We start from the raw sequence: 25,198 nt of genomic DNA on the forward strand, positions 1-25,198 counted from the left end.
AAACATTAGCCACTAATGTAAACCTGAAAGTGGTTAATCTACATGCTTTAAAATGGACTTCGGTTGGCCAGTTCAACTTTATTTATTTATTTTTAAGTAAGCTCTATGCCCAATGTGGGGCTTGAACTCACAACCCCAAGATCAAGAGTCGTGTACTTCACTGACTGAGCCAGCCAGGTGTCCCTGGCCAGTTCAACTTTAGAAGTCACTTTGCCCCAGATAACACCTTCTTCCAACACTGTTTTAATCTCTGTATGCAGGGTCACTTCTCTGCCAAGTGGTGGGAATACAAAGAGTAAAAGCACAGAGTCTATTCTTAAGGTACTAAAATTCTAGTTATAACTACAGTTATTAAATTCAAAACTATGACAGACTTTCTTGGGGGTGGGGTAGGGGGTGGAATGGGTATGAAACACTGAGGATGAGCTAATATTTAGTTTGAAAGTTTTACACCAGGCTGAAAGTGACCAGGTTTTGAAGGAAATTTTTAAAAAAGTGTTCTTACCTCCAGCTACAAGTCCAGACTCCCCTAATTGAATAGCTACCCCAAAGCCCCCAAGTTTAACAGGTGCCGAGTTTTCCTTTGAGGCGAGGAGAACACAGTGGGGCTGGAAAGAAAAACAGACAAACAACAAACCAAAGATAAGGATTAATTAGAGATGAGCAATTCAATTTACACAAAACTGAATAACATGACTGTATAGCAATACATTAAAAACTCCTGGAATTATTTTGGATGTTTGAATTATTTGTGCTATTCTCACTTCAGGTTGATTTCTCCAAAGACTTACCTGTTTTATCAAATGTTTTTCAGGGACTATTTGCTTCTAAGATTAGGGTAGGTGCTAAGAATTACTCAGGAAGCAAGCATGTTCAAGTATGGCAGATGTATTTTTTTTTTTTTTTTAAAGATTTTATTTATTTATTTGAGACAGAGAGAGAGCACATGAGATGGGGGAGGGTCAGAGGGAGAAGCAGGCTCCCTGCCGAGCAGGGAGCCCGATGCGGGACTTGATCCAGGGACTCCAGGATCATGACCTGAGCCGAAGGCAGTTGCTTAACCAACTGAGCCACCCAGGCGCCCTGGCAGATGTATTTTCTACCTTTTCGTGCAATATTTTTTTTTCTGATAGCCTACATTTAAGGAAAAATATTTTTTACACCTCTTGCCAAAATGTTTCTTGAAACCTCTGACTTTACCTACAGAGCCACTGTATCTTAGTCCTTAGGGGATGCTAATGGCTCTTTCTTTGTCCACCCTCCTACCATCCTCTTGCTTTACTTTATTCATTCCATTCCCAAGAAGAGCCAGATTTAATGACTTTAATTGAACCTGGCTCCCAGGGAATTCGATGTTCTCCCTGGGCATGTCTTTTCTCTGGACCTGCCCTTCCTCTTTGCGGGAATGGGAAGGAAGAGAGGAGACGACTTGGCTGGCCTCTGGTCCAGGGCAAAGACATCCTTCCCAAGGAGTAGCTGTGTGACCAGGGCTCCCTAAGAATCATATGCTTCGTGGTCACAATGAGAGTCTCTCTGTAGGACCTGGTCTCAGGAAAGCATTTAACTGTGTGGACCTTTGGTCTCTGCTCAAATACTATGCTCCCCAATATGACTGATGTCACATATGACCTGCTTTTAAAATATGGGTTAGTGAAAAAAAGCAAGCTTCTTTAGGCATGGAAAGTATTTTTGTTCTTTCCCATACTTGCTCATTTATAACATGACATAGTTTTAGCTCAGTTTAGCCTATATGATAGTGGCCCCCCCCAAATCCTGTGCAATAAAACTCTGAACTGGTGCACCCAGAGAGATGTTTGACAATGATGCAGAAAAGTGTGAGGGATCCTTACTCTGCTCAATGAAAGCATCAGGGTTCTACTTTGGAAGTTACTTTTTTTTGTCCAAAGACATTTAAAGACCTTACAATAGAGGCTCTAACACAAAGAAAGATGAGCCCTTAAATATAAACGTGTGTATGAGAGAGAGAGAGAGAGAGAGAGAGAGAGAGAGAGAGAGGAGAGGGAAGGCAAGTGTACATAAATGGTGAGTGTGCTGCAGCAAGAAACAAAGTAGCCGGGAGGGTTTATGGGAAAGCAAGCAAAGCTCTGCAGAAACCAACTGATAGAGACTGCTCTTCATAAGAACTTTTGGTTGGTTTAAATAGAGATGGATGACAACAGACCAGAAGAAGAAAGTGATAGCCCTAGCATGAGTCTAGTGTGGGGTGCAATAAATGAACAAACCTAGAAAAGGAGGGGCATGATGCAGAAGAAGAAATTATAAACTAAACCTAGCCAGGGTCTCCTGGCCAGTTCTATCAGCTTATTAAGGAGAAGTAGAAGCTTAAATCAGAATCCCAAAGTATACCCTTTATAGTTTGTTGACTACATTTATTCTTAAGTTAATGTTACACTAAGATTTATGTAATTCTCATCAGAGTATGGATTCTGTCATTCTCAATAAATCCTCAAGTCATAAAATTGGAAGATAGAAACAAAGGAAACCAATACATATAAATGAATATAAGAGACTGGGCAGTGTTAAGCGCATGAGGTAAAAGCTGGTGGAGGTCAATGTTAAAGGTTTGGAGACTAGGGAGCTGCTATTTAGTAAAGGGGTCGGGTCAGAGAAGGATTCTCTAATAGGATAGTATCTGAGCCCAGACCAGAATGAAGGGGCAGAATGGGTCATGTGGAAGCAGGTTCCAGGAGGGTGGAATAGGATAGTAAGTGCAAAGACCTAGAAGCACGAGGAGGGTTGGTGTGTTTGGAGAACAGTAAGGAAGCCACTGTGTTGGGGGGAAAAAATGAGCAGGGGAAGAGTGGTAGGAAATGTGATCCAAATGGTCAAAGGCTCTATGGTCTGGGGCTTGGAGCCATGGCCAGAACCCTGGGTTTTATGCTGAGTGAGATGGGAAACCATTAGAAAGTTGTGAGCAGGGGAGCATTATGAGCAGTTTCAGGTTTTGAAAGAATCACTTGGGCTGTTGTGTGGAGAAGAGATTGCAAGGGCATGAGAGTGGAAGAAAAGATACCAGGTAGGAGGCTTCTGTGGTTGTCCAGGCAAGAGAAGATGGGGATTTGAATTATAGAGTGACAGAAGCAGTGATGGCAAGAAGTGGTCAAATTCAGGATACGTTCTAAAGGTTAGGCTGACAGGCACTGCTGCTGGATATGGGATGTGAGAGAAAGAGGTAAGTATGACAACTTAAGTTTCTGTTCTGAGCAACTGAATGAAAATGAAGATGCCATTTACTAAAACTGGGAACACAGAAGGAAGAGTTTATAAGAGAGATCAAGAATTTGGTTTTGTACAAATTGAGTGTGAGATCTTAAAAGATGGGAGAGGGAAGGCCGGAATTAGAGATATAAATTTGGGATCAAAAGCACACAGTGTTTTTTTTTTTTTTTTTTTTTTTTAAAGATTTTATTTATTTATTTGACACACAGAGACACACCAAGAGAGGGCACATAAGCAGGGGGAGTGGGAGAGGGAGAAGCAGGCTCCCCATGGAGCAGGGAGCCCGATGTGGGCCTCGATCCCAGGACCCTGGGATCATGACCTGAGCCAAAGGCAGACGCTTAACGACTGAGCCACCCAGGCACCCCGCACACAGTGTTTATAGCCCCCGGACTGCCAGTAGGAAAGAGAAGGGGGTGGGGCGCCTGGGTGGCTCAGATGGTTAAGCGTCTGCCTTTGGCTCAGGTCATGATCTCTAGGTCCTGGGATCAAGCCCCACATCATGCTCCCGGCTCAGTGGGGAGTCTGCTTCTGCTTCTCCCTCTCCCTCTGCCTCTCTCCCTTGCTCATTCTCTGTCTCAAATGAATAAATTTTAAAAATCTTAGAAAAAAAAGATAAGAGAAGAGGTCGGAGGAATGAGATTTGGTGCACAGCAATGTTTGAGGTCAGGAAGATGACAACAATCTAGCAAAGGAAGACTGCCTAGACAGTGAAGCAGGCGGGAAATCAGAGCAGTATGGTGTCCTGCAATGCTAGTGAGAGGCCATTTAAGATGAGAGCTGAGAACAGACCATTAGATCTGGCAACCTGGAAGTCCCTGGTGACCTGGATAAGAGGGGTTTTGGTGGGATGATATAGACAAAAATCTCCATTGGATCAGGTTCAAGAAAAATGGGAAGAGATGATGTGGAGATAGTAAATTCAGGTATCTTTCAAAACCTTACTGTACTAGGAACAGAGAGATGGGAATGGAATGTAGCTAAAAGAGAATGAGAAGCCAAGGAAGTTTCCTTTTAAAAACTTTTTAGTATTTGCCATTAGAGAAAGCAGATTATTAAACTTCCATGTACCTTTTTAAAAAGATTTTATTTATTTATTTGAGAGAGAGAGCGAGAGCGTGTGCTCAGGCAGGGGGAGCAGCAGCAGAGGGAGAGGAAGAAGCAGGCTTTCTGCTGAGCAGGGAGCCCAACGTGGGGCTCGATCCCAGAACCCTGGGATCCTGACCTGAGCCGAAGGCAGCCGCTTAACCAACTGGGCCACCCAGGTGCCCCCACCCCCATCTCCCAGCTTTAACAGTTATTGACATTCTGCTATTCTTGTTTCGCCTATCCCCATTGTTTTTGTTGAAGTCTTTTTTTTTTTTTTAAAGATTTTATTTATTTGAGAGAATGAGAGAGAGAGCACGAGAGGGGGGAGGGTCAGAGGGAGAAGCAGACTCCCCACTGAGCAGGGAGCCCAATACGGGACTCGATCCCGGGACTCCAGGATCATGACCTGAGCCGAAGGCAGTCGCTTAACCAACTGAGTCACCCAGGTGCCCCTTTGTTGAAGTCTTTTAAAACAAATATCATTTCACCTTTTATTAGTTCAGTATTTCTAACAGATGACTTGAGAAAATAACCATATTATCACATCCAATACAATTAACAATTCTTAAATATCATCTAATACCAATCCACATTCAATTTCCTTGACTATCTCAAAGATTTTTTCTTTTTCTTTTTTTTTTTTTTTACAGTTGGTTAGTTCAAAATGGTATTTAAGGTCCATACATTGCATTTGATGGTTATAGGTCTTATCTCTCTCTGACTCTATACCATATCCTCCTCTTACCTTTTTAAAAAACATTCATGCCATTGATTCATTAAGATAGGAGGTAATTTCCCCTGTGGAATCACCTACAATCTGGACTTGGCTAATAGGACCTACATGGTGTCATTTAACATGTTCCTGTGTTTTCTGTAAATTGGTAGTTAGATCTAGAAGCTTGATTAGATTCACGTTCAATTTTAGTTTTTTTTACACTAATACTTTAGTTTTTTGTAACACATCAGGAAGAACATAATGTCTGGTTGTCCTACTTTTAGCAACAGGATTGGTCAGTGGGTTCAGGTATTGTCTGCCTTGATCCATTTTTACAAAGTTCACCATTGACATTTCTTTCATGATTTTTGGCAGCCAATGATGCCCAGCTCCATAATTAGGGGTTCCAAAATGGAGGTTTTCCCCAGTATTTTGTTATGAAGACTATCAAAAACAGAGAAAACTGAAAGAACTGTAAATAGCCACATACTCACCACATAGATTCTACAATGAACATTTTGCTACATTTGCTTTATCAAATATCTATCTATTCATCCCACTATCCAATCATCACTCCATCTTTTCACTGTAATTCAGTACATGTCATTAGAGTTTAATTTTTTTTTTTTTTGAGAGAGAGAGCGAGCGAGCGTGCGTGCAGGGTGGGGACAGAGGGGCAGAGAAAGAATCTTAAGCAGACTCCACCAAGTGTGGAGCCTGATGTGGGACCCAATCTCACAACCTTGAAATCATGACCTGAGCCAAAATCAAGAGTCAGATGCTTAACCAACTGAGCCACCCAGGCACCCCTTGAGTTTAATATTTAAAATTAAGTTTAAGGTAAAATTTATATGCTGTGAAATGCACAAATCTTGAGAGTACCATTGGAGAGTTTTGACAGCTTGCATAGAACTGTGTAACCTGTATCCCTATCAACATGTTTTCATTCCAAAAACCTCCCTCATCCTCTTACCACTCAATCTCTGCTGCTACACCCCCATTGCAAATGACTATTCTGATATTTTTTAGAATAAGCAAGTATTGCTTATTCTGAAAAAAAAAAAAAAAAGTTTGTTTTGCTTATACTAGAACTGCATATACACAAAGCCATATAGTATGTACTCTTTTATGTAAGGCTTCTCTCACTCAGCATGTTTCTGAGATTCATCCATTTTGTTGTGATCAGTGGTTCATTTGTTTTATTGCTGAGTAAATACTCCCTTGTATGAATATACCACAGTTTGTCCATTCTCCTACTGAGGGACATTTGGGCTGTGTCTAGTTTGGGGATATTATGAATAAAGCTGCTATGAGCGATTTCCAGAATAACAAGTTGGTTGCCAGGCAACCTCCAAAGGTGATCAATGAAGAGTTTTTGGGTATTACTGTGAATTTATAGGTTTTTTTTTATTTAAAGATTTTTATTTATTTATTTGACAGAGAGAGCCACAGCGAGAAAGGGAACACAAGCAGGGGGAGTGGGAGAGGGAGAAGCAGGCTTCCTGCGGAGCAGGGAGCCCGATGCAGGGCTCGATCCCAGGACCCTGTGATCATGACCCGAGCCGAAGGCAGATGCTTAACAACTGAGCCACCCAGGTGCCCCGTGAATTTATAGCTTTTTATATATTTGATACATTTAAACCAATTACAGTCATTATTCATTTTGATGCTCAAATTATCCCATTTTTTTAGCCAGCAGGAGCTCTTTTAAGTCAGCTCTTATGCCGTTTTGTAAGACTCTAAAGTCTGGTAAGTTCCTCGCTTTCAGGCAGAAGATGTCTGAGGTTTGTCTTGTCCATTTCTTGCCCCAGATCTGGAACCAACCATTTCTCCAAGGAGTCCCATTTCTGTTTAGTGGGAAATGGTACTTAAATTCACAATATGGGTATTTGGTATATTATTATTACTGGGTTATCCCTGCTTTGACTTTTCAATGGACAGTGCTAAAAAATATGTACTTTTTGGAAGGAGAAAAATAAATCAATTCCTACTGATATATAAGTTTTTTTTTTTTTTTTACATAGAGTTTTTACTTGACTTCTTTGATTTTGTCAAGTAATGTTGGTACCTAATGACATTAACACAATTACTCATTTGCTTTATCCCCTAGGGTGTGTGTATAAAAGTACACATTACCAGTAACAACAAAACCACCGTATGCTGTTTAAGATTTTTTTGTGGTTCTTTTTGTCCTTATGATATATCCTACCAGGGATGTCCAGTCAAATTACTGTTTCGCTATTGAATAAAGTAAGAATTCATGAGTCCGTCCTGATATAAATAAATAAATAAATAGAGAGAAGGAAAAACTTTCATGTAAGTAGAAAATCAATTAATAAATGTAGAAGAAATTCTGGCATTAGAAATCACCATTTGGCAGTTATCATCATGATAATGGATTCAAGTGAGAACCATCAAAAGGTAGTTACTAGTGAGTAAAAGTTTGAAGAGTGACAGATATTTGTATAATCTCAGAGTAGCTCCCCACAGGATACTTATTAATTACAAAAGGTAAAATAGTAATTTTCCAGAGGAGCAACGTGGCAGACACTCCTATAAAAGTTACTACTGCTAATAGTGGGACTAATTAAGAGTATGTGCTTTCTTCACCGACAAGCACTCAGCAACACTCTGTGGTATTCGTGCCAAAGGACATAACTGCGTCAAATCATGAGGAAACATCAGACCAACCCAAACTGAGGGGCATTCTAGAAAGTACCAGGCCCATGCCCATATTCTTCAAATACTGTTTCAGATGAAAGGGATCAAAGGAGACAGAAGAGACTGAACAGCTAAAATGCGATATATAATCTTGTTTTTATTTTTGCTATAAAAGGATATTATTAGGACACTTGATGAAACTGGGACGAGGTCTGTAGATTACATAAATTCCCTGATTTTGATCATTTTACTGTGGCTATTTAGAGAATTCCTTATTTTTAGGAACTATATAGATGGACAAAGAAGAGTGAAAAACTGAGAAAGATAAAACAAATGTACAAAAATGTTAACATGGGGAATCTGAGTGAAAGGTGATGGGAATTCTTTGTATTACTATCAGAACTTTTCTCCAAGTCTAAAATATGTAAAAAAAAACAAAAAAACAAAAAAACAAAACAAACCCCAACCCCACCCTATTTTTATAAAAGATTTTATTTATTTAAAAGAGAGAGAGAGAGAGAGAGAGAGAGAAAGCATGAGTGGGGGGAAGGGTAGAGGGAGAGGGAAAGACTCTCAAGCAGACTCCCTGCTGAGTGCGGAGCCCAGTGTGGGGCTCTATCTCACAACCATGAGATCATGACCTGAGGTGAAATCAAGAGTTGGACGTTAAACCAACTGAGCCACCCAGGCGCCCCCAAAACCACCCGATTTTAAAGTCATTTAAAAGAATTTTCGGAGTCCATAGTCTCTCATGGTTCGCTGAGAAACTGAGGGTTTTGGGGGGGGTTGGCGGGATGGGTTAACCCGGTGATGGGTATTAGGGAGGGCACACGTTGCATGGAGCACTGGGTGTTATACGCAAACAATGAATCGTGGATCACTACATCAAAAACTAATGATGTACTGTATGGTGACTAACATAACATAATAAAATAAAAAAAATAAAAATAAAAAAAATAAAAGAATTCTCCTTGTGGTTATGCTTTCAGTTTGTTACCCAGTGAGGCCAATTTGTTTGAATTAGATTTTGACTTGATTTGATGTTTTGATTATATAAAACATATACATGGGTGCCTGGGTGGCTCAGTCTGTTAAATGTCGGCCTTCGGCTCAGGTCATGATCTCAGGGTCCTGGGATCGAGCCCCGCATTGGGCTCACTGCTCAGCAGGGAGTCTGCTTGTCCCTCTCCCTCTGCCCCTACCCACCCCCCCCGCCCCACTCATGCTCTGTCTCAAATAAATAAAATCTTTAAAAAAATAAAACATGTACATAATTCCAAAGTCAAAACTGTAAACAAATTCCATTCAGAGAGGTCTAGCTTTTGTACCTTCTCCTTCCCCTTAATCTCTCCTTCCTCTTTTGTAAGTATTTGTATTATTTTTTGGTTTATCCTTCCATTGTTTCATTATCTTTTATGAAAATAAGAAAATACCTATAAATATTCAGAAGTTTCACATAATAATATGATTGACGGCTCCATAGCAGCATCTCAAAATTTTCAGGGAGATTTGTTTTTGTTTTGTCTCTGAGAGAGAGACATTTGTGTGCTGATGGGAAAGACCCTGTGGAGAGGAATATACACTCCAGGGGAAAGAAGGGATGGGATATAATGTGCAGGTGGGGAGAGGGGTTGGCCCCAGCGACAGTGAAGAAGGCAGGGTCCAGGAGCACCTGTAGATGCAAGCAGATGGGGATGTAGGAATATGAGGAAGTTCTCTTCTAAGTACTTCTGTTTTCTATTTACACTGAAATAAAAGTGATCATCAGGCGGGAGTGGGGAAGGAGAGGGGGTTGTTGGCAACTTGAGAAGTGTGAAGGTGTGAAAAAATATTTTCAAACAATGGGACAATGAATTGACTAAGGCAGTGGTTCTCAAACTTCAGCCTCAGAGTCACACAGATTTGCTGGCTTCCACCCCCAGAGTTTCTGATTCACAAGGTCTGGGATGAGGTCAAGAACATGCATTTCTAACAAGTTCTTGAGTGACGTTGATGCTACTGGGGGGAGCCATGCTTTGAGAACCAACAGACAAAGGAAATACAGCAGGACTGCTGGCAGCACAGGGGCCCACTTGAGGTTTGTGGTCATGAATGTGAAGTGAGAACAATCAACACGATTGGGTGTGTACCTAGTAGCTCTCATTTCAGCCAGCAGGGTTCAGGTTTGGAGTAGGTGGTGAGCTGAATTTAACCAGGGTTGGGATTCAGATAAAGAGAGGATGGTGATATCAGTAATAGATGGTACCAGACAAACGTATCCATTTATTTATGCTTTTCTACTTCTATCTTTATATAAAGAACAAGCTAAGCTACCAATAAAGGAGGAAGAAGATACATGAGAATGAGCTAAGAACAGAAGAGACAGAAAGTAGAAAGCTCAGAATGAATCGGAAAAGGCTCATGGGAGGGAAGAACCAGAAAAAGATTACAGATCTTCCTCAATCTACAATGGGGTTATGTCCTGGTAAATCCACTGTAAGTTGAAAATACTGTAAGTTGAAAATGCACTTAATACACCTAGCCTCCCGAATCTCGTAGCTTAGCCCAGCCTACCTTAAACATGCTCAGAACACTTACATTAGCCTCCGGTCAGGTAGACTCGTCTGACACAAAGCATATTTTATAATAAAATGCTAAGTATCTCAGGTAACTTATTGGATACTATACCCCAAGTGACAAAGAGAATGACTGCACGGGTACAGAGTGGTTATCCGTATAGTGCTTGCTGACGCTCGTGACGGCGTGGCTGACTGGGAGCTGTAGCTCACTGCCACTGCCCAGCCAACACGGGAGAGGATCGGGCCACATATCGCTCGCCTGGGAAAAGTCCAAAATTTGAAGTGCGGTTTCCACTGAATGCATATTGCTTCTACACTGTTGCAAAGTAAAAAAATCGGAAGTCGAACCACTGTAAGTTGGGGACTGTATGTACTCAAATCTGGTCATAGTAGGGTCACCAGGGCACTGAAGATTAAAACAGATTTAGTATTTTGCAAACGGAGGCTAAGGTGTGGAAAAATAGCTAGTATAACATAAAAATATTTGTATTAGATTTAGTGAAACAGAATGCTAATAAATACCTATTTAGTTATATATAAAAAAACTCTGCCAGGATCACCAAAACGTATTTGCACAGCCATGTATATCACAGCATTAGTCACAACAATAGCCAAGAGGTGGAAGCAGCCCAAATGCCCACTGACAGATGAATGGAGAAAGGACATGTGATATATACACATACAATGAAACATTATGCAGCCTTAAAAAGAAGGAAGTCCTGTCACATGCTAGAACATGGGTGAATCTTGAGGATATTATGCTAAATGAAAAAAAGCCAGCCAGAAAAGGACAAGTACAGTATGATTCCACTCAAATGAATTATCTACAATAGCCCAAATCATATAAAGTAGAAAGGTAGCCAAGGGGTAGGGAAAGGGAGTGTTCAGTGAGTGCAGAGTTTCAGTTTTGCATGATGAAAAAGTTCCAGAGATGTGCCGCACAATAAAAATATACTTAATACTACTGAACTGTTTAAAAACTGTTAAGAAAGCAAGTTTAATATTATGGGGTTTTCTTTCTTTTTTCCCACACCGCACACACACAAAATTCCTGCCAGACCAACACAGTAATCCTCTTCCTTCTCAGGGGTTCTAAGGGGAAGAGCTACGAAATATTTTCATTCTAGCAATTTTAAAATATTCTGTCCCATGTGTCATATTCATAACAAACCAAAAGCTCTGGAGAATATGAGTTCAGGAGAGTAAATGTACCCAGAAATAATTAGAATGTTAGATAAAGCCCAATGAGTTAAATATTATTTAGGGTAAACAAAGCTGCAGGGTAACAATTATGGGGAGGATAAAAACTAATCTTTCATTTCAGATGACAATGAAAAAAAGGAAATGCCATGAAACTGCAGGGCCAGCAGTTACATAGATGGACAGACAGTCATTAAATACTGGACGAGGACCAAAATAAAAACTGTAGAATCCCTTATTTTTTTTTTAAGATTTTTAAATTTTATTTGACAGAGAGATAGAGAGAGAGCACAAGTAAGCAGAGAGGCAGGCAGAGGGAGAAGGAGAAGCAGGCTCTCCGCTGAGCAGGGAGCCCGACGTGGGGCTTGATCCCAGGACCCCGGGATCATGACCCGAGCCGAAGGCAGCCACTTAACCGACTGAGCCACCCAGGCGCCCCCCCTTCATTATTTTCTTTAAAACAGAGATTTCAATTTACTTGCGAGAGTTTATCGTAGTGATAAAAAGGGGAGAATACCATCACAAATCTCATCTAGTCCTAAGACTGTAACATTGTTTTAGAAAATATACCCAAGGTCTTAAAGGGATACATGAAAATCTACTAAAATAATGTACAGATCAAATAAAACTTAAAACTAAGGAATAAAATAATTCATTACTGATGTTAGTACAGTTCAATACAGGACTGCCATTTTATGTGAATAACTTAATTTCTAAAATGAATCCTGAAAGAAACAGATATTCAGTGCTTATTATGCCTTGTTTCTTAGGAAAAATAGAAAATGCATAATTCTGCTTAGAATTTATAAAACTTCTTTATTTGGGGGATAAGGGCAAACTTCCCACAACTGTGAAGGTGAAAGGTATTCATATAAAAGATAGAAATAATTTTCTAAAGTGAAGTGTTGACTGAGCTTACAAATAAAATGGTTGCATGCTGGTGGGCTTTTGAACATTTTCACAAGGAATCGGATGGGTGGCATACTGAAAAAAGAAAAGGGAAAAAAAAACTTATTACCACATGCAAATATAAAAAAAAAGACAACCTCAACCAATTGTACCACGACCGGATGGAGGAGCCCAGCTGACATACAAAGACTAGTCTCTGTGTTTAGGGAAGCTTGGGGTTCTGCTCCTTTTACTGCATGAGAGCCTGACCTGTGAGTACTCCTTGATTTCAACTCTATAAATGACCCATTATTTCAGTTAAAATTTGATTATCTGAATACTAAAAGTGAAACCTGCTTCATGGTGACTAGCAGTGCTTTGCTTTTTAGAGACCTGAGTAAACTGCTTGAATGATACTTCTCTGCCTTGATTTGACTTAAAATGAGGCTGTCTTCTTAGTTACTGGAAGTACTATAGGTCACTGTGGGTACTGAAGCTCATACTATTAATACTGTCACATTGGTTATACTGTCTTTTGTATATTGCCATAAAGACTTGCAGAGCTACTTGAACCCATTAAGAGTTATGTTCATATGCAACAAATTTTATCTCCAATGTATTTTAAATGATCTATCACTTATTAACTTTATTGTTTTGCTGCCTCCCTATTTGCACCAGTTGTACTTTATTATATTGTTACTATTTTATGGTAATTGCCAGATGAACTAAATTTTAAGTTTGGTGTTTCAGAAGTAAATAAGGTGAATATTAAAAAAAAGAAAAAGCAAAATACGTGTTAGTTAATTCAACTGAAATTTTTTTAAATGTTTCTTTTAGACACAGTTAAGTTTTAACAAAACCTAACGAACTACTAATAGTATTATTTCCACAGTAACGTGCTTCCAATTTTTATTCTGTATGCAGCAATTAATGCAATTTTTGAAGCATGGCCTGAAAGACTCGGTCACCAGCAAGTCAAATTACAGTGAAAGATTGCTGCCATTGCCAAATAGGTATGTATTTTCACATAGCAATGCGATGTTTTCACAAACATACCCAGAGTGCATTTAAAAACCTTGGGCTCTTTGGAGACCACAGCAGAAAGTACTGGGCGCTGCCCTCCAGTACAGCAGCTCCGACATGAGCCAGTTGAAAACTGTTGGCCGGGGGGTGGTGGTGCTGGGTACAGCGCAGCACTAACACAGGGGAACAAACTTCAGGATTTGTCAAGTAACAACCTTCAAAAAAAACCTTTTACCATCTACTCTCAGAAAACCACTGTGACTGTGTCAATATAGCACACAAGTCACAAGTAATGCCCACCGGGAAATTAGTCCACTATGCGAACACAGTGGTTTGTTTCTTGTTCTCGTTGGCGATTCTTAACAAATCAAATGAGTAGTTTTTAAAACATCAATAAATGGCCTTAAGAACAGTGAGTGACTGACACATTGTAAAGAAGGCAAAAATCAGCCATTAAGTGTAAAACAGAATCTAATCTGTTAATTTGTTAATAAATGACTGGACACTAGCCATCTAATACATGGCTCTAAATGATGGCCACTATTAGTATTTAAACAAATGCATTGCTTTTGCTTTATCTGCTTTAAGCTTACAAATAAAGCAAAACCAGAAAGGCTTACTGGCAACGTTGTCCAACTATTATTAATTTATTTTATTGGCAGATTAGAGCTGGGGCAAATGGTTTCAGGATATGTGCTTTGTAGAAATACCTTGATGATGGCTTTCTAGAATTATCTTTATGATGGCTCTCAGGCCTAGAAGTAAGTTTGAAAAGATATGCTCTGGGAGATACGCTGAACATTCCGATGAATGATTGTGATTCTGTAAACTCTGGACTTCTTTACTTATTAAAATGGACAGAGCAAATGAAAAGAGTAATACTTTTTTACAAAGAAGTAAAGCTAGAAGGTATAATAATCTCTTCTTAAAATTGCTGGTGTGAGGGGCACCTGGCTGGCTCAGTCGGTAGAGCATGTGACTCTTGATCTCGAGGTTGTGAGTTTGAGCCCCACATTGAGCATAGATTACTTCAAAATAAAATCTTCTAAAAAATCGCTAATGTGGAGAATGTTAAAGGAATCATGTCTAATTACTGCTGACATAACTCAGCATTAAAAAAGAAAATGCTGATCCTATGTGATTAGGAGGAGTGAGATTTAGCGAAAAGGATCATGGACCCTAAAAGCTAGGCAGATCTGAGTCCCAGCTTGGGTACTGCCATTTAAGAGCTGTGTGGTCATGGGTAAAGTTCACAACCTCTTGATCCCTCACTACCTCTTTTGTAATACCTACCTCACAAGGTTACAATAAGGATTATGCAAATGAAGTAATATAAATGTGCCTGGTACACTGCAACTGCTAAATAAGTATTAGTTAATAGTCCAGCCATCTAGCTCAAGGGTTCAATTCTCGCTGCATATTAGAATCTCCTGAGGAGCTTTTAAAGGAAACCTTTGCCTGGAGCCCACTCCAGACCAATTAAATCAGAAGATCTGGGGTTGGAGCCAGGCATTGGTATCCTTAAAAAGCCCTCAAAAGGATTCTAATATGCAGCCCAGATTGAGAGGCAGCGAGAATCTTTTCTACAAAGCACCCAATCAGTGGTAGTCTTGAGATCTCTGGTGCTAAGACCCCTACCTCCTCCCAAGATAGACTGTTTCATTCTATAACAACATTTCCTTAACAGGAGGCAGCATCTGTCTCTGCAGTTTCTATTACTAGTCCTTGTTCTGCTTTCTGAAAACACGGATCACAGGGTGAAATCCATCTCCAGGGTGAGGTGCTTGTTTCCTTCAGCTTGGTCCTATGACATGATTTGGGCTTTTGTCCCCTTTTGTTCTGTGGCAGTTTCCAAGTGTGCTGCTGGGATGAAACACTGCATTCCAGGTGAGGCCCTCCCAGCTGGCAGTAACACCCTTCAGATGAGGAGTAATGGTCTTCATTTAAGACACTCCCTATCTATGAATTTAACCAAAGAAGGGGGTTAGTTTTGCTGCAGCTGCAGCGCGCTACCGACACAGCAACCACAGTCCATTGCAATTTCGTTTCTTACTGCAGCTAAAGCCCTTCCTGTACTTGAACTGCTGATTTTGAGATCTGCATGTAGAACTTCACCTACTCTTCTACTGATTTCCCTCTTTCATTCAGTAATATTTACTGGGCTGAGCACTTGGTACACAGAGGCAAATGAAAAGGACTTGGTTCCTAACCCTAACGGAGTGTAAAATACAGCACGGGAGAAGGAAAAAAAAAGAAAAAAAAAAGAACCACTTACAGAGGAGTCCTCGCAGTCGTTTTGGCTATCTGAGCTCTCAAAATCCTATCACTTGCCATCAAGTTCCCTTTCATCGGGGGCTATGAGAGGTTTCTACCTGAGCTTCTGCAAACTCCCCACTCAACCACACAATGCAAATCCCTCCTTCAGGCACCCTTTTCCTCTTCCTGGTAACCTAGATCGCATTTATCAGCTTCATTTTTTGGCAGCCTGCCTTTCTTCCTAGATGGCCCTTTCCTTTTAGAATCTCAGATCACCAGAAGCATGCCTGTAAGTTTCTATAAATGTTGCCGACATTGGTCTTCCTGCAGTTGAGACACAGGACAGACTAGACTTGGTCCTCCTGCCTCCCTTCCTCCAAGGACCTGAACCCTGCAGACAGGCTCTTACCAGGGATTACATAACTTCCGCTTCACCAGTTGGTTCCTCTTTCCTGGAATCAATTTTCCCCCCTTTGACAACATTTTAAACTGGAATTTTACCCTCAGTGACATGGTTTCTTCTTGATCAAATTATAGATAGAATTTTAAGAAAGGCTAAGTTCTTCCAAATGTTTTTTCTCTGTGTACCATGCCACATCAAGAAGTTACTATAATTCAAATCCACTTTACATTATAGCATTCAGAATTTGAATGCACGTGCCTACAAAAACGTTCACTGAAAGCAGGATCTTGGTCTTGTTCACCTTTGTTTTCCATGTAGTATTTAGCCAGGTGTGAAATATTTACTAAAATGAGATTAGTCCAAAGGTTTTTTTTTTTTTTTTTTAAAGCTAATTTTCATGGAGCACTTTTACGTGCTAGGGTTAAGTTCTTCATACCCGTTGTGCATTCCTACAGATAAGAAAACTGAGGCTTAGAAAAGATTAGTTGGTTTGATCAAGGTCACAGAGTTAGTTAGGTCTGATTTTGGTAACCTTGCTCTGAACATCTTTATGTTAATTCTGCTAAGATGCTGCTGTAGAGAAAAGGGGCAGTCGCTCTAAGAAAGGAAAGGGATGAGACCTCCTGGAACCTTCTCTCCATGTCTTCTAGCTCCTTATGATGGCCTCCCAGGCTGAGTTCTTCATAGCAATCAATGCCCAGGAAAGGGCCAAGAACAGGTAGCATTAACATTCTCTGCCGCCCAAACAAGTGGAATCCACACTCTATCTCTTATAAGGTTCTAGCAACAGTTGCAAATTACCTAACCCAGGGCATAGTAAGCTGCAGTTAGTTATTTCAAAATCCTGGAATGCACATCCTGTTTTCCATCTAACTATCACTCTAGGTTTCTAGGTCAGGAGACTGCCTGGCGTAATTGGCGGCCGTTGCCACCTGACTTGGTTTTGTTCGGCTACTTTGCTCTCCTGTTGCAGTGTTAGAATAGTCTGCTTAAGGAGGCAGGTGCTCTGCTCTCTTGGTCTTTGTCTGCCTGCCCTGTAGGCAAATGATTTTAATACACCCAACTCGGTCTTAGGTTGCAAAGGAAGACACTGAGGACTCTTTCCTCTATTCCCACCCTGGAATACTGCCACAGTTTATCTGTCCTATGCTGTGTGGTAGCCCTTGTCAAAATGAATGATTGCCATATCCAAGGGAAGGCGTCAAGGCAGGAAGCTGGGCAGGGGTCAGCAGTGGGCCCAGCTCACTCATGGCTGTAACTACCTTTAGGGAAATTGACCCTTATCTTTGAGCAGTGTGAGCTGTCATTTCTCTTCACCTCCGTCTCTATTCCTAGAACAAACTCCCTATGGAAGTTTAAATAAAACAAACCTTGAACGTATACCGCAGCCATAGGAAAGGTTAGAGCACGACATTCCCTAAGACTCTACTACATTTACTGCTTGTTTGGTGATACTGTAATGCTGCTATATACCTAGTGTAGATGGTTAAAGTTTCTCACATCTAAAAATGAATGATTTATTATTTGGGCTTCGAGTTATAGTGACTGTTATTAAAATGGCAAATGACTCGATGTTGCATTCTGTTGTAGGAAAAATCTGAAGACATAAAAGCTACACACAAGGAACATGTCATTTAGCGCCTCCGCTTTTTGATCCCTACATCGGACAATGAGAGGTCACATGGTAACAATGCTGAATGCTACAGCCCGCAGCTGGCCTTCCTCCTCCCAGAAATGCAGCTTTATGGCTAATCGCAGCAACCAATCGCTGAACCTCTCAGGAGACCCAAATACTACTACTGCCTGTTCCATGGATGAGAAACTACTTTCTAGCCTGTTAACAATATCCTACTCTGTTATTTTCATCGTGGGACTGGTTGGAAACATAATTGCCCTCTATGTATTTCTGGGTATCCATCGCAAAAGAAATTCCATACAGATTTACCTACTGAATGTAGCCATTGCAGATCTCTTACTGATCTTCTGCCTGCCTTTCCGAATAATGTATCACATTAACGGGAACCAGTGGACACTTGGTGTGATCCTTTGCAAGGTTGTGGGAACACTATTTTATATGAACATGTACATTAGCATTATTTTGCTTGGATTTATCAGTTTGGATCGCTACATAAAAATTAATCGGTCTATACAACAACGGAGGGCAGTAACAACCAAACAAAGTGTTTACGTTTGCTGTACAGTATGGACAGTTGCTCTTGCTGGATTTTTAACTATGATTACTTTAACCCTTAAGAAAGGAGATCATAATTCCACAGTGTGTTTCCATTATAGAGAGAAGCATAATGCCAAAGGAGAAGCAATTTTTAACTACGTTCTTGTGGTAATGTTCTGGCTAATTTTCTTACTAATAATCCTTTCATATATTAAGATCGGCAAGAATCTACTGAGAATTTCCAAAAGGAGGTCAAAATTTCCCAACTCTGGTAAATATGCCAAAACAGCCCGAAATTCCTTTATCGTACTTATCATTTTTACTGTATGTTTTGTTCCCTATCATGCCTTCCGATTTGTCTATATATCTTCACAGCTAAATAGGCCGTCTTGCTATTGGAAGGAAATCATTCACAAAACCAATGAGATCATGTTGGTTTTCTCATCTTTCAATAGCTGCTTAGATCCAGTCATGTATTTCCTGATGTCCAGTAACATCCGCAAAATAATGTGCCAACTTCTTTCTAGACGATTTCAAGGGGAAGCGAGCAGAAGTGAAAGCACTTCAGAATTTAAACCAGGATACTCCCTGCATGATACATCTGCTGCAGCTAAAATTCAGTCTACTTCTTAAAGCACTTGCGGTAAACACATTAAAAAGGATGAAAAAATACAACCTCTAAATTCCTTAAAGAACTAAAAATTATGAAACAAAGTTCTAGCATTTGCAAAGTTCAGATCTGCTCAAAGCTCTTTGCTTACTTGTGATATTTCATTTGCTTAGTTGTGAACTATTTCAAGGGAAAGAAAAGCTTATACTTATCACTAGATTTTAAATCTGTATGTAAAGTCTTTTCAAAATATGCTGTTAAGCTAACACTCTTAACATAGATTATAAAGTTAACTGAAATTTATGGTTTTAACAACAGAATAATTAAAATGTCATGGTTTCTCAAGTCACTAACCTAGTTACTCAAAATCAAGCACTTAATACTAATTTAAAGTGCATTTAAAAGTAAGTTAAATGGTGGACTGACAAAAATGTTAGAAAATGCATGTTCTTTCTCATTTAAAGAGCCTGTATAATTTGCTACTGTATTCATTTATGCCTAAACCTTTATAACAGATGAAATCATAAATTCTAATTATAAAATGAAATCACCCATTATCTATCACTCTTTAGATCAAATAGACAGAATTTAAATACTGTACAGTAAAAATCAAACAAGAGATGAGCTAAGAATTTGATAGCCTAGCAATAAGGACTTGAACCCACACCTTACTTAAAACAGATTTATAAGCGACTCAGCCATCTTGGACCATGCTTTGATAGAGTAAAATTGAAAATAGGCACACCCTATGATCCACCAAGTCTGATACTAGGTATACATCTGACAGAACCACTCAAACATGTTTATAAGAAAACTTATACATAATGATGCTCAGTGAACTGTTGGTTCATGATATCAAACAATTGGAAACAACCTAAGTTGGGTATCCATCTGTAAAGGCATGGAGAAATAAACTGTTCACAAAATGGAGTATTACACCGCGCTTCAATGAAATGAACTACACCTGCATGCATCAACATGGAGAATTATCAAAAACAATGTTGAATAGAAAAATACCCCCCAAAACCCAACTGCAAAAAGGTATACACCATGTGAAATCATTTATGTAAAATACAAAAACACATGAAATACCATATTCTTTATGGATCTATAGATACGCAATAAAAGTATATCATGTGCATAATATCCACAGCATAACACACCAACTTAAAGTTAATGGTTATAGCTGGAGAGATTTGAAGCAAACATGGCAAAATGTTAATGTCTGTTAAACCTGTGTGATAGTACTTGGTATTTGCTTTATTATTTTTGGTATATTGCTGAGTGTTCAAAATATTTTATAATAAAGAAAACTTATAGATTAGAATTAAAGGGAGCAAATTCTGAAATTTTCATGTATGCTCAAAATTAATTGGAGAGTAAGCTCTAAGAGAAAGCGCTCTTATTTAGCAAGGGCTCCTGGGAACTTAGTGTGTTGCAAGGCACACAGGTGACCAATAGGTATATGTTGAATAATTGAATGAGTGAATGAATGAGCAGATGAGTGAGACAGGGAGGGAGGGAGGGGGTGCTTAACAGAATTGAAAAACTGGGTGTATTTTATTTTTTCCTAGTCAATGTATCTCGATATAGCTGCATAGGACATCATATGATTGTAATCAAGAGATGTAATAAGGCAACTGTTCTTAAAACTTTGTCCAGCATTTATTCAGTTTTTTGGTCACACAGAGAACCAGAACGGCATTGAGTAAATATGTAAAAGCTATTATGACAAAGTCCAAGGATCCATTCATAAGTTTGTCACAGAGTAGGAGAATTTCTTATAGTTAGAATAATTCTTCAAACTTCAGGTGGGCCAATGGCTGGGGAATCAATGTTAAAGAGTATGAAGAATTTTGTTAGGGTTAAATTTATTTTAATGAGATTTGGCTTGTATACAATTAGTGCGCGGCCGTATATTAGTAAGTGCATGCTATTGATTGAATAAAGACCAGGTCAAAGCAGAATTATATTAAAAAAAAAAACCCAAGAATCATTTGAGGATAAAAATGGAAATCTGCAGAAAAATTAGCAGCTCAGAAAAAATTTATATTACTTTGCACTGATAACGTTAGCAAATACCACCAAACTGAAATTTGGCATTTCTGTTTGTATGGTTTTAAAATATAACCATACTAAATTTTCCCTCATGTTCTCAAAGGAAAAAAAATTTTTTTTACATTACTGGTAAGCATTTTATATCCCTACATGTCTCTACTATAAACATAACAGCCTGAATGGTTAAATTACATTGCGTGTGTGCACATGAGTGGGGGAGGGGCAGAGGCAGAGGGAAAGAATTCTCAAGCCATGGAACCTGACACAGGCAGATCCCACGATCCTGAGATCATGACCTGAGTGGAAATCAAGAGTCAGACGCTTGGGATGCCTAGATGGCTCAGTCAGTTGGGCGTCTGCCTTTGGTGTAGGTCATGATCCCGGGGTCCTGGGATCGAGTCCTGCATCGGGCTCCCTGCTCAGTGGGGAGCCTGCTTCTCTCTCTGCCTGCCATTCTCCCTGCTTGTGCTTTATCTCTCTCTGACAAATAAATAAAATCTTAAAAAAAAAAAAAAAAGATGCTTAATTGACTGAGCCACCCAGGTGCCCCACACAATGGCATTCTTTAAAAAAAAAAAAATTAAAAAGCACATTGAGTTAATTCTTGGTATAATATTTGTGGTAAAATAAATTTTGATAAAAGTCAATCTGAGCTTAAGTTTATAATGGATTTTGTTTATTGACAGAAGTTTCACTAATAACATGTCTTAGAGTAACCTGAATCCTGCAAATGTTTGTAAATTTTTAATATGCTACTGACTTACTGAATTTAAGCCTATTTGTTATATATAATCTTTTATTTCTTACTGAGTGTTGGTGTTTGCAAGCAGGAAACACTTGTCCCTACATCCCCCAACCCAACGTTTAGTTCTAGAAGCATGCAGAAAAAGGAAATTCCCAAGTATATACATATCCTCACCTTGCAAAAGATACTCAGAACAAGTTTCTAAATAGCATCTCACATACGCAAAACTAAACAAGGGCAAAATTAACTGCCTGGCTGCCAGACTGAGACCCAATGCTGAGTATTGCTGTTTATTTTGGAGAAGTATTCGGTGCAGAGCTGGGTTTGATGACGGTTAACTTTCTAGGATCAGGTCAACAGAAAAAGGAAATTTTGTTCAAGTACAGAAGGGTTTATTTTCAACTTCTTTTTAAAATGGATTCTTCAGTCCTGCCAGTATAAAAGTAGAACTAATAAAATTACAACTCTTTGAATCAAAGCCTTACTGAAAGTTACCCACAAGAGAAAAACAGCATGAAATAGAGTTCTCCCAACAAGCAACCTGGATTTTGCAGAAACATATTAACAGGCTATTTTTTAAGGGTTTTTTTAAAAAAGATTTTATTTATTTGTGTGTGTGTGTGTGTGTGTGTGTGAGAGAGAGAGAGAGAGAGAGAGAGAGAGAGGAGAGGACATGAGCAAGGAGGAGGGGCAGAGGGAGAGGGAGAAGCAGGCTCCCTGCTGAGCAGGGAGCCCAATGCGGGGCTCGATCCCAGGATCCTGAGATCATAACCTGAGCTGAAGGCAGACGTTGAACCAACTGAGCCACCCAGGTGCCCTAGGTTTTTGAAATATGAATGGAAACTTATTTTACCAGATATTAAAATATATATATATATTTTTAAGATTTTATTTATTTATTTGGCAGAGAGAGAGAAAGCGAGAGAGGGAACACAAGCAGGGGGAGTGGGAAAGGGAGAAGCCGGCTTCCCGCCGAGCAGGGAGCCCGATGCAGGGCTCGATCCCAGGACCCGGAGATCATGACCTGAGCCGAAGGCAGTCGCTTAACCAACTGAGGCACCCAGGCGCCCCATTAAAATATATTATCTTTCAATAAGGAGAACTCTGTGCAGCAGATACAAGGATAAGCTTATCACTGGAACAGAATACACATCTCTAAGCAGACCCTCAATGATACAGGAGAAGATAATATGACATAATTAATGTCTCTCAGCAGAGTAGGGGCAGGAACAATCAGAGGGAAACCTAAGATTCTGTTACTCAAGATGTGCTAGAATCTTGCAAAATGGGGTTAAGTGGATTTTTGAAATCCTGAGTGTGACAAACTTCCCTCCCTCAGAAAGAACCACTACAAATAAAGGGAGACACATGAGAAGCATAGGGGAAGGAAGGGATGGATTAATAAAAAGTGCTGTGCTTATTAATCAAAAGTCAGTTTACAGCCTCACCTCATGTCACACACAAAACATTATGAAGTGGATTAGACTTGTTAAATGTAAATAATGGAACCATGAAAAGATTTAAAAATAGGTGACTAACTCATCTGTAGATGGGAAAGAACTTCCTACTAAGAAAACAATAGAAATAACTATAGGGAAAATGCATAGCTTATTTTTTTTTTTGTCAAAAACCACACACAAACATAAATGCAAAAGCACAGAGTGGGAAAAACATTCACAACAGATGTGACATCTACGAGGAGAGCCTTTTAGGTCAGGCACCAACTCCAGATGCCATAACTTGCCAAGGCACTTCTATTTTTTATCAGAAGAAAGCATTCGAAACTCAGAATGTAATCTGAATTGTGTCATCTCAGATGAGATGGAAACCAAGGCACGCTCTCACGTTGGCTGAGGCCACGTCTTTTTTCAGTCTGGTTTGCAGATGAAGACAGGAGGGCTGGCTGTGGGGTGGTAACGACAGACTCAGAGCTGGAAAGGAAGTGCTAGGTTTGTCCTAAACTTCTGCTATGCCTCTTATTTCCCCCCTTTCAAGTTCACATGCAAGAAAATGAGAAGCAAAGTCAGAGATATTTATATTATAAATAGAGATGTTATATGTGCCTTTACACTGTTAGGCACTGGACACACATTATCATCACCTAATCTACACTGCAGTGGTGTAAGGAAAACTGCCTTTTACACAGGAGGGGATGTGAGTTAGACTCTGACTCCATAGGCATTGTCTCCTTTTTGTTTTCATTTCCTTCTGCCCAAGCCCAATGGTTAACTACTGAGATGTCTTTAAAAAAACAAAACAACAAAAAAAAAAACTATGTATTTGGGACAAAAAATTCTGCTTATCACTCATCCAAACTGCGTGAGGTCAAAAAGCCAAAATCTTAAAGACTGGTTTTCTAGCTGTGGCACATTTGCACACTCTGGGAAAACTCTGCCTGAAACATGGACAGTAATCTTGTACAAAAGCCTACAGGCTGAATGGGGGAAAAATAAAGTTTTAGAGCACCTCACCCTTATTAATTTTGCTTCTGGCCAAGGAAATGCATCAAGAACCATCCTAAGATGAGATTTGGAAGAAGTTTCTAATTAGAGTTTGAATATAGGTGTGGATGATACATAGAATCTCTTTTTGCTTTGGTAAGTCATACAGTTATTGCAGGATCCACAGTCAACTGTTACAGTTCTACTCTGGTGGGGTCATTCCATGTATCATTTTTTTTAGTTCTAAAACATTTCAAACATCCAAAAGAGGGGGAAAACACAATACAGTAAGCAGCAAGCACCCATCACCCAAATTGAACAGATGTTAACACTTGGCCCTATTAGCTTAACTGTTCTCTTGTACCCAGACATAACCCTCAAAGCTAGCTTCACTAAAGCTCATCCTGAGGTATCCTCTTTCCTGAAGTTAGTAGTATCATTCTGATGTGCATTTTTATACTTTTATAACACAGGTATATATAACAATATGCATTAGTTTTTGTTTTTAAAACGGACACAAAGAGTATCTTACTACTACATCCTTTTGTAACTTTTTCACTCAATTTCTGTTTATGTTGATATATGTAGGTCTCATTCATTCATTGCACTGATAACACAGTGTTTCACTGTGGGAACAAACAATAGCTCAATTCTCCATTTCACTGACAGTGGGCCCTTGGGTGGTTTCCACTTTTTCTATTAGAAACCATGGTCTCTTGCACGCCCTGTGCACATGTGTGGAAATTCTCTATGGTTGACACCTAGAAGTAGGACTGCTTGCTCATAAGGGTATGCGCATCCGCAACTGATCTCTGTTGTGACAAACCGCTCTCCAAAGTGATTTTACCAATTTATACACCTCTCCCACTAGTGACAGACATGAGTCGAGACATGAGTCTAGTGAGACATGAGTTGTTTTCCAATACTTGGTTTTGTCATATTTACTAACTTTTGCCCATCTGGTAGGTGTGAATGGCATCTCCCTGTGGTTTTAATTTGTGCTTCCCTGATTACAACTGAAATGGAGCATCGGCTCATGTTTTTTTTGTTTTTTTTTAAAGATTTTTTTTTTAATTTATCTAAGAGAGAGAATGGGAGACAGAGAGCATGAGAGGGGGAGGATCAGAGGGAGAAGCAG

General features: G+C 39.6%; 2 protein-coding genes across 14 annotated transcripts in view; one reads left to right on the forward strand and one right to left on the reverse strand.

The window, feature by feature from the left end:
* CASK (calcium/calmodulin dependent serine protein kinase) overlaps window positions 1–25,198 on the reverse strand; it is a 346,895-nt gene that overhangs the window by 135,016 nt on the left and 186,681 nt on the right. For all 13 annotated transcript variants that reach the window (XM_032426584.1, XM_032426582.1, XM_032426577.1 and 10 more), the window contains exon 6: window positions 506–608. In XM_032426584.1, coding sequence (XP_032282475.1) covers window positions 506–608 — 103 coding nt within the window. The remainder of the gene's footprint in view (window positions 1–505; window positions 609–25,198) is intronic.
* Window positions 12,380–19,746, forward strand: GPR34 (G protein-coupled receptor 34). Its single transcript, XM_032426585.1, has 3 exons — window positions 12,380–12,623; window positions 13,276–13,364; window positions 17,624–19,746. Exon 3 carries the CDS (start codon window positions 17,703–17,705, stop codon window positions 18,837–18,839), a length of 1,137 nt encoding a protein of 378 aa, XP_032282476.1. The 5' UTR covers window positions 12,380–12,623; window positions 13,276–13,364; window positions 17,624–17,702; the 3' UTR covers window positions 18,840–19,746.

This window comes from Phoca vitulina, unplaced genomic scaffold (genome assembly GCF_004348235.1).
Source record: "Phoca vitulina isolate PV1807 unplaced genomic scaffold, GSC_HSeal_1.0 scaffold35, whole genome shotgun sequence".
Classification (NCBI taxonomy): domain Eukaryota; kingdom Metazoa; phylum Chordata; class Mammalia; order Carnivora; family Phocidae; genus Phoca; species Phoca vitulina.

What these genes read in the sequence shown, in the direction of transcription:
- GPR34 (XM_032426585.1), top strand. Translation starts at nt 17,703, where the DNA reads ATGAGAGGTCACATGGTAACAATGCTGAATGCTACAGCCCGCAGCTGG.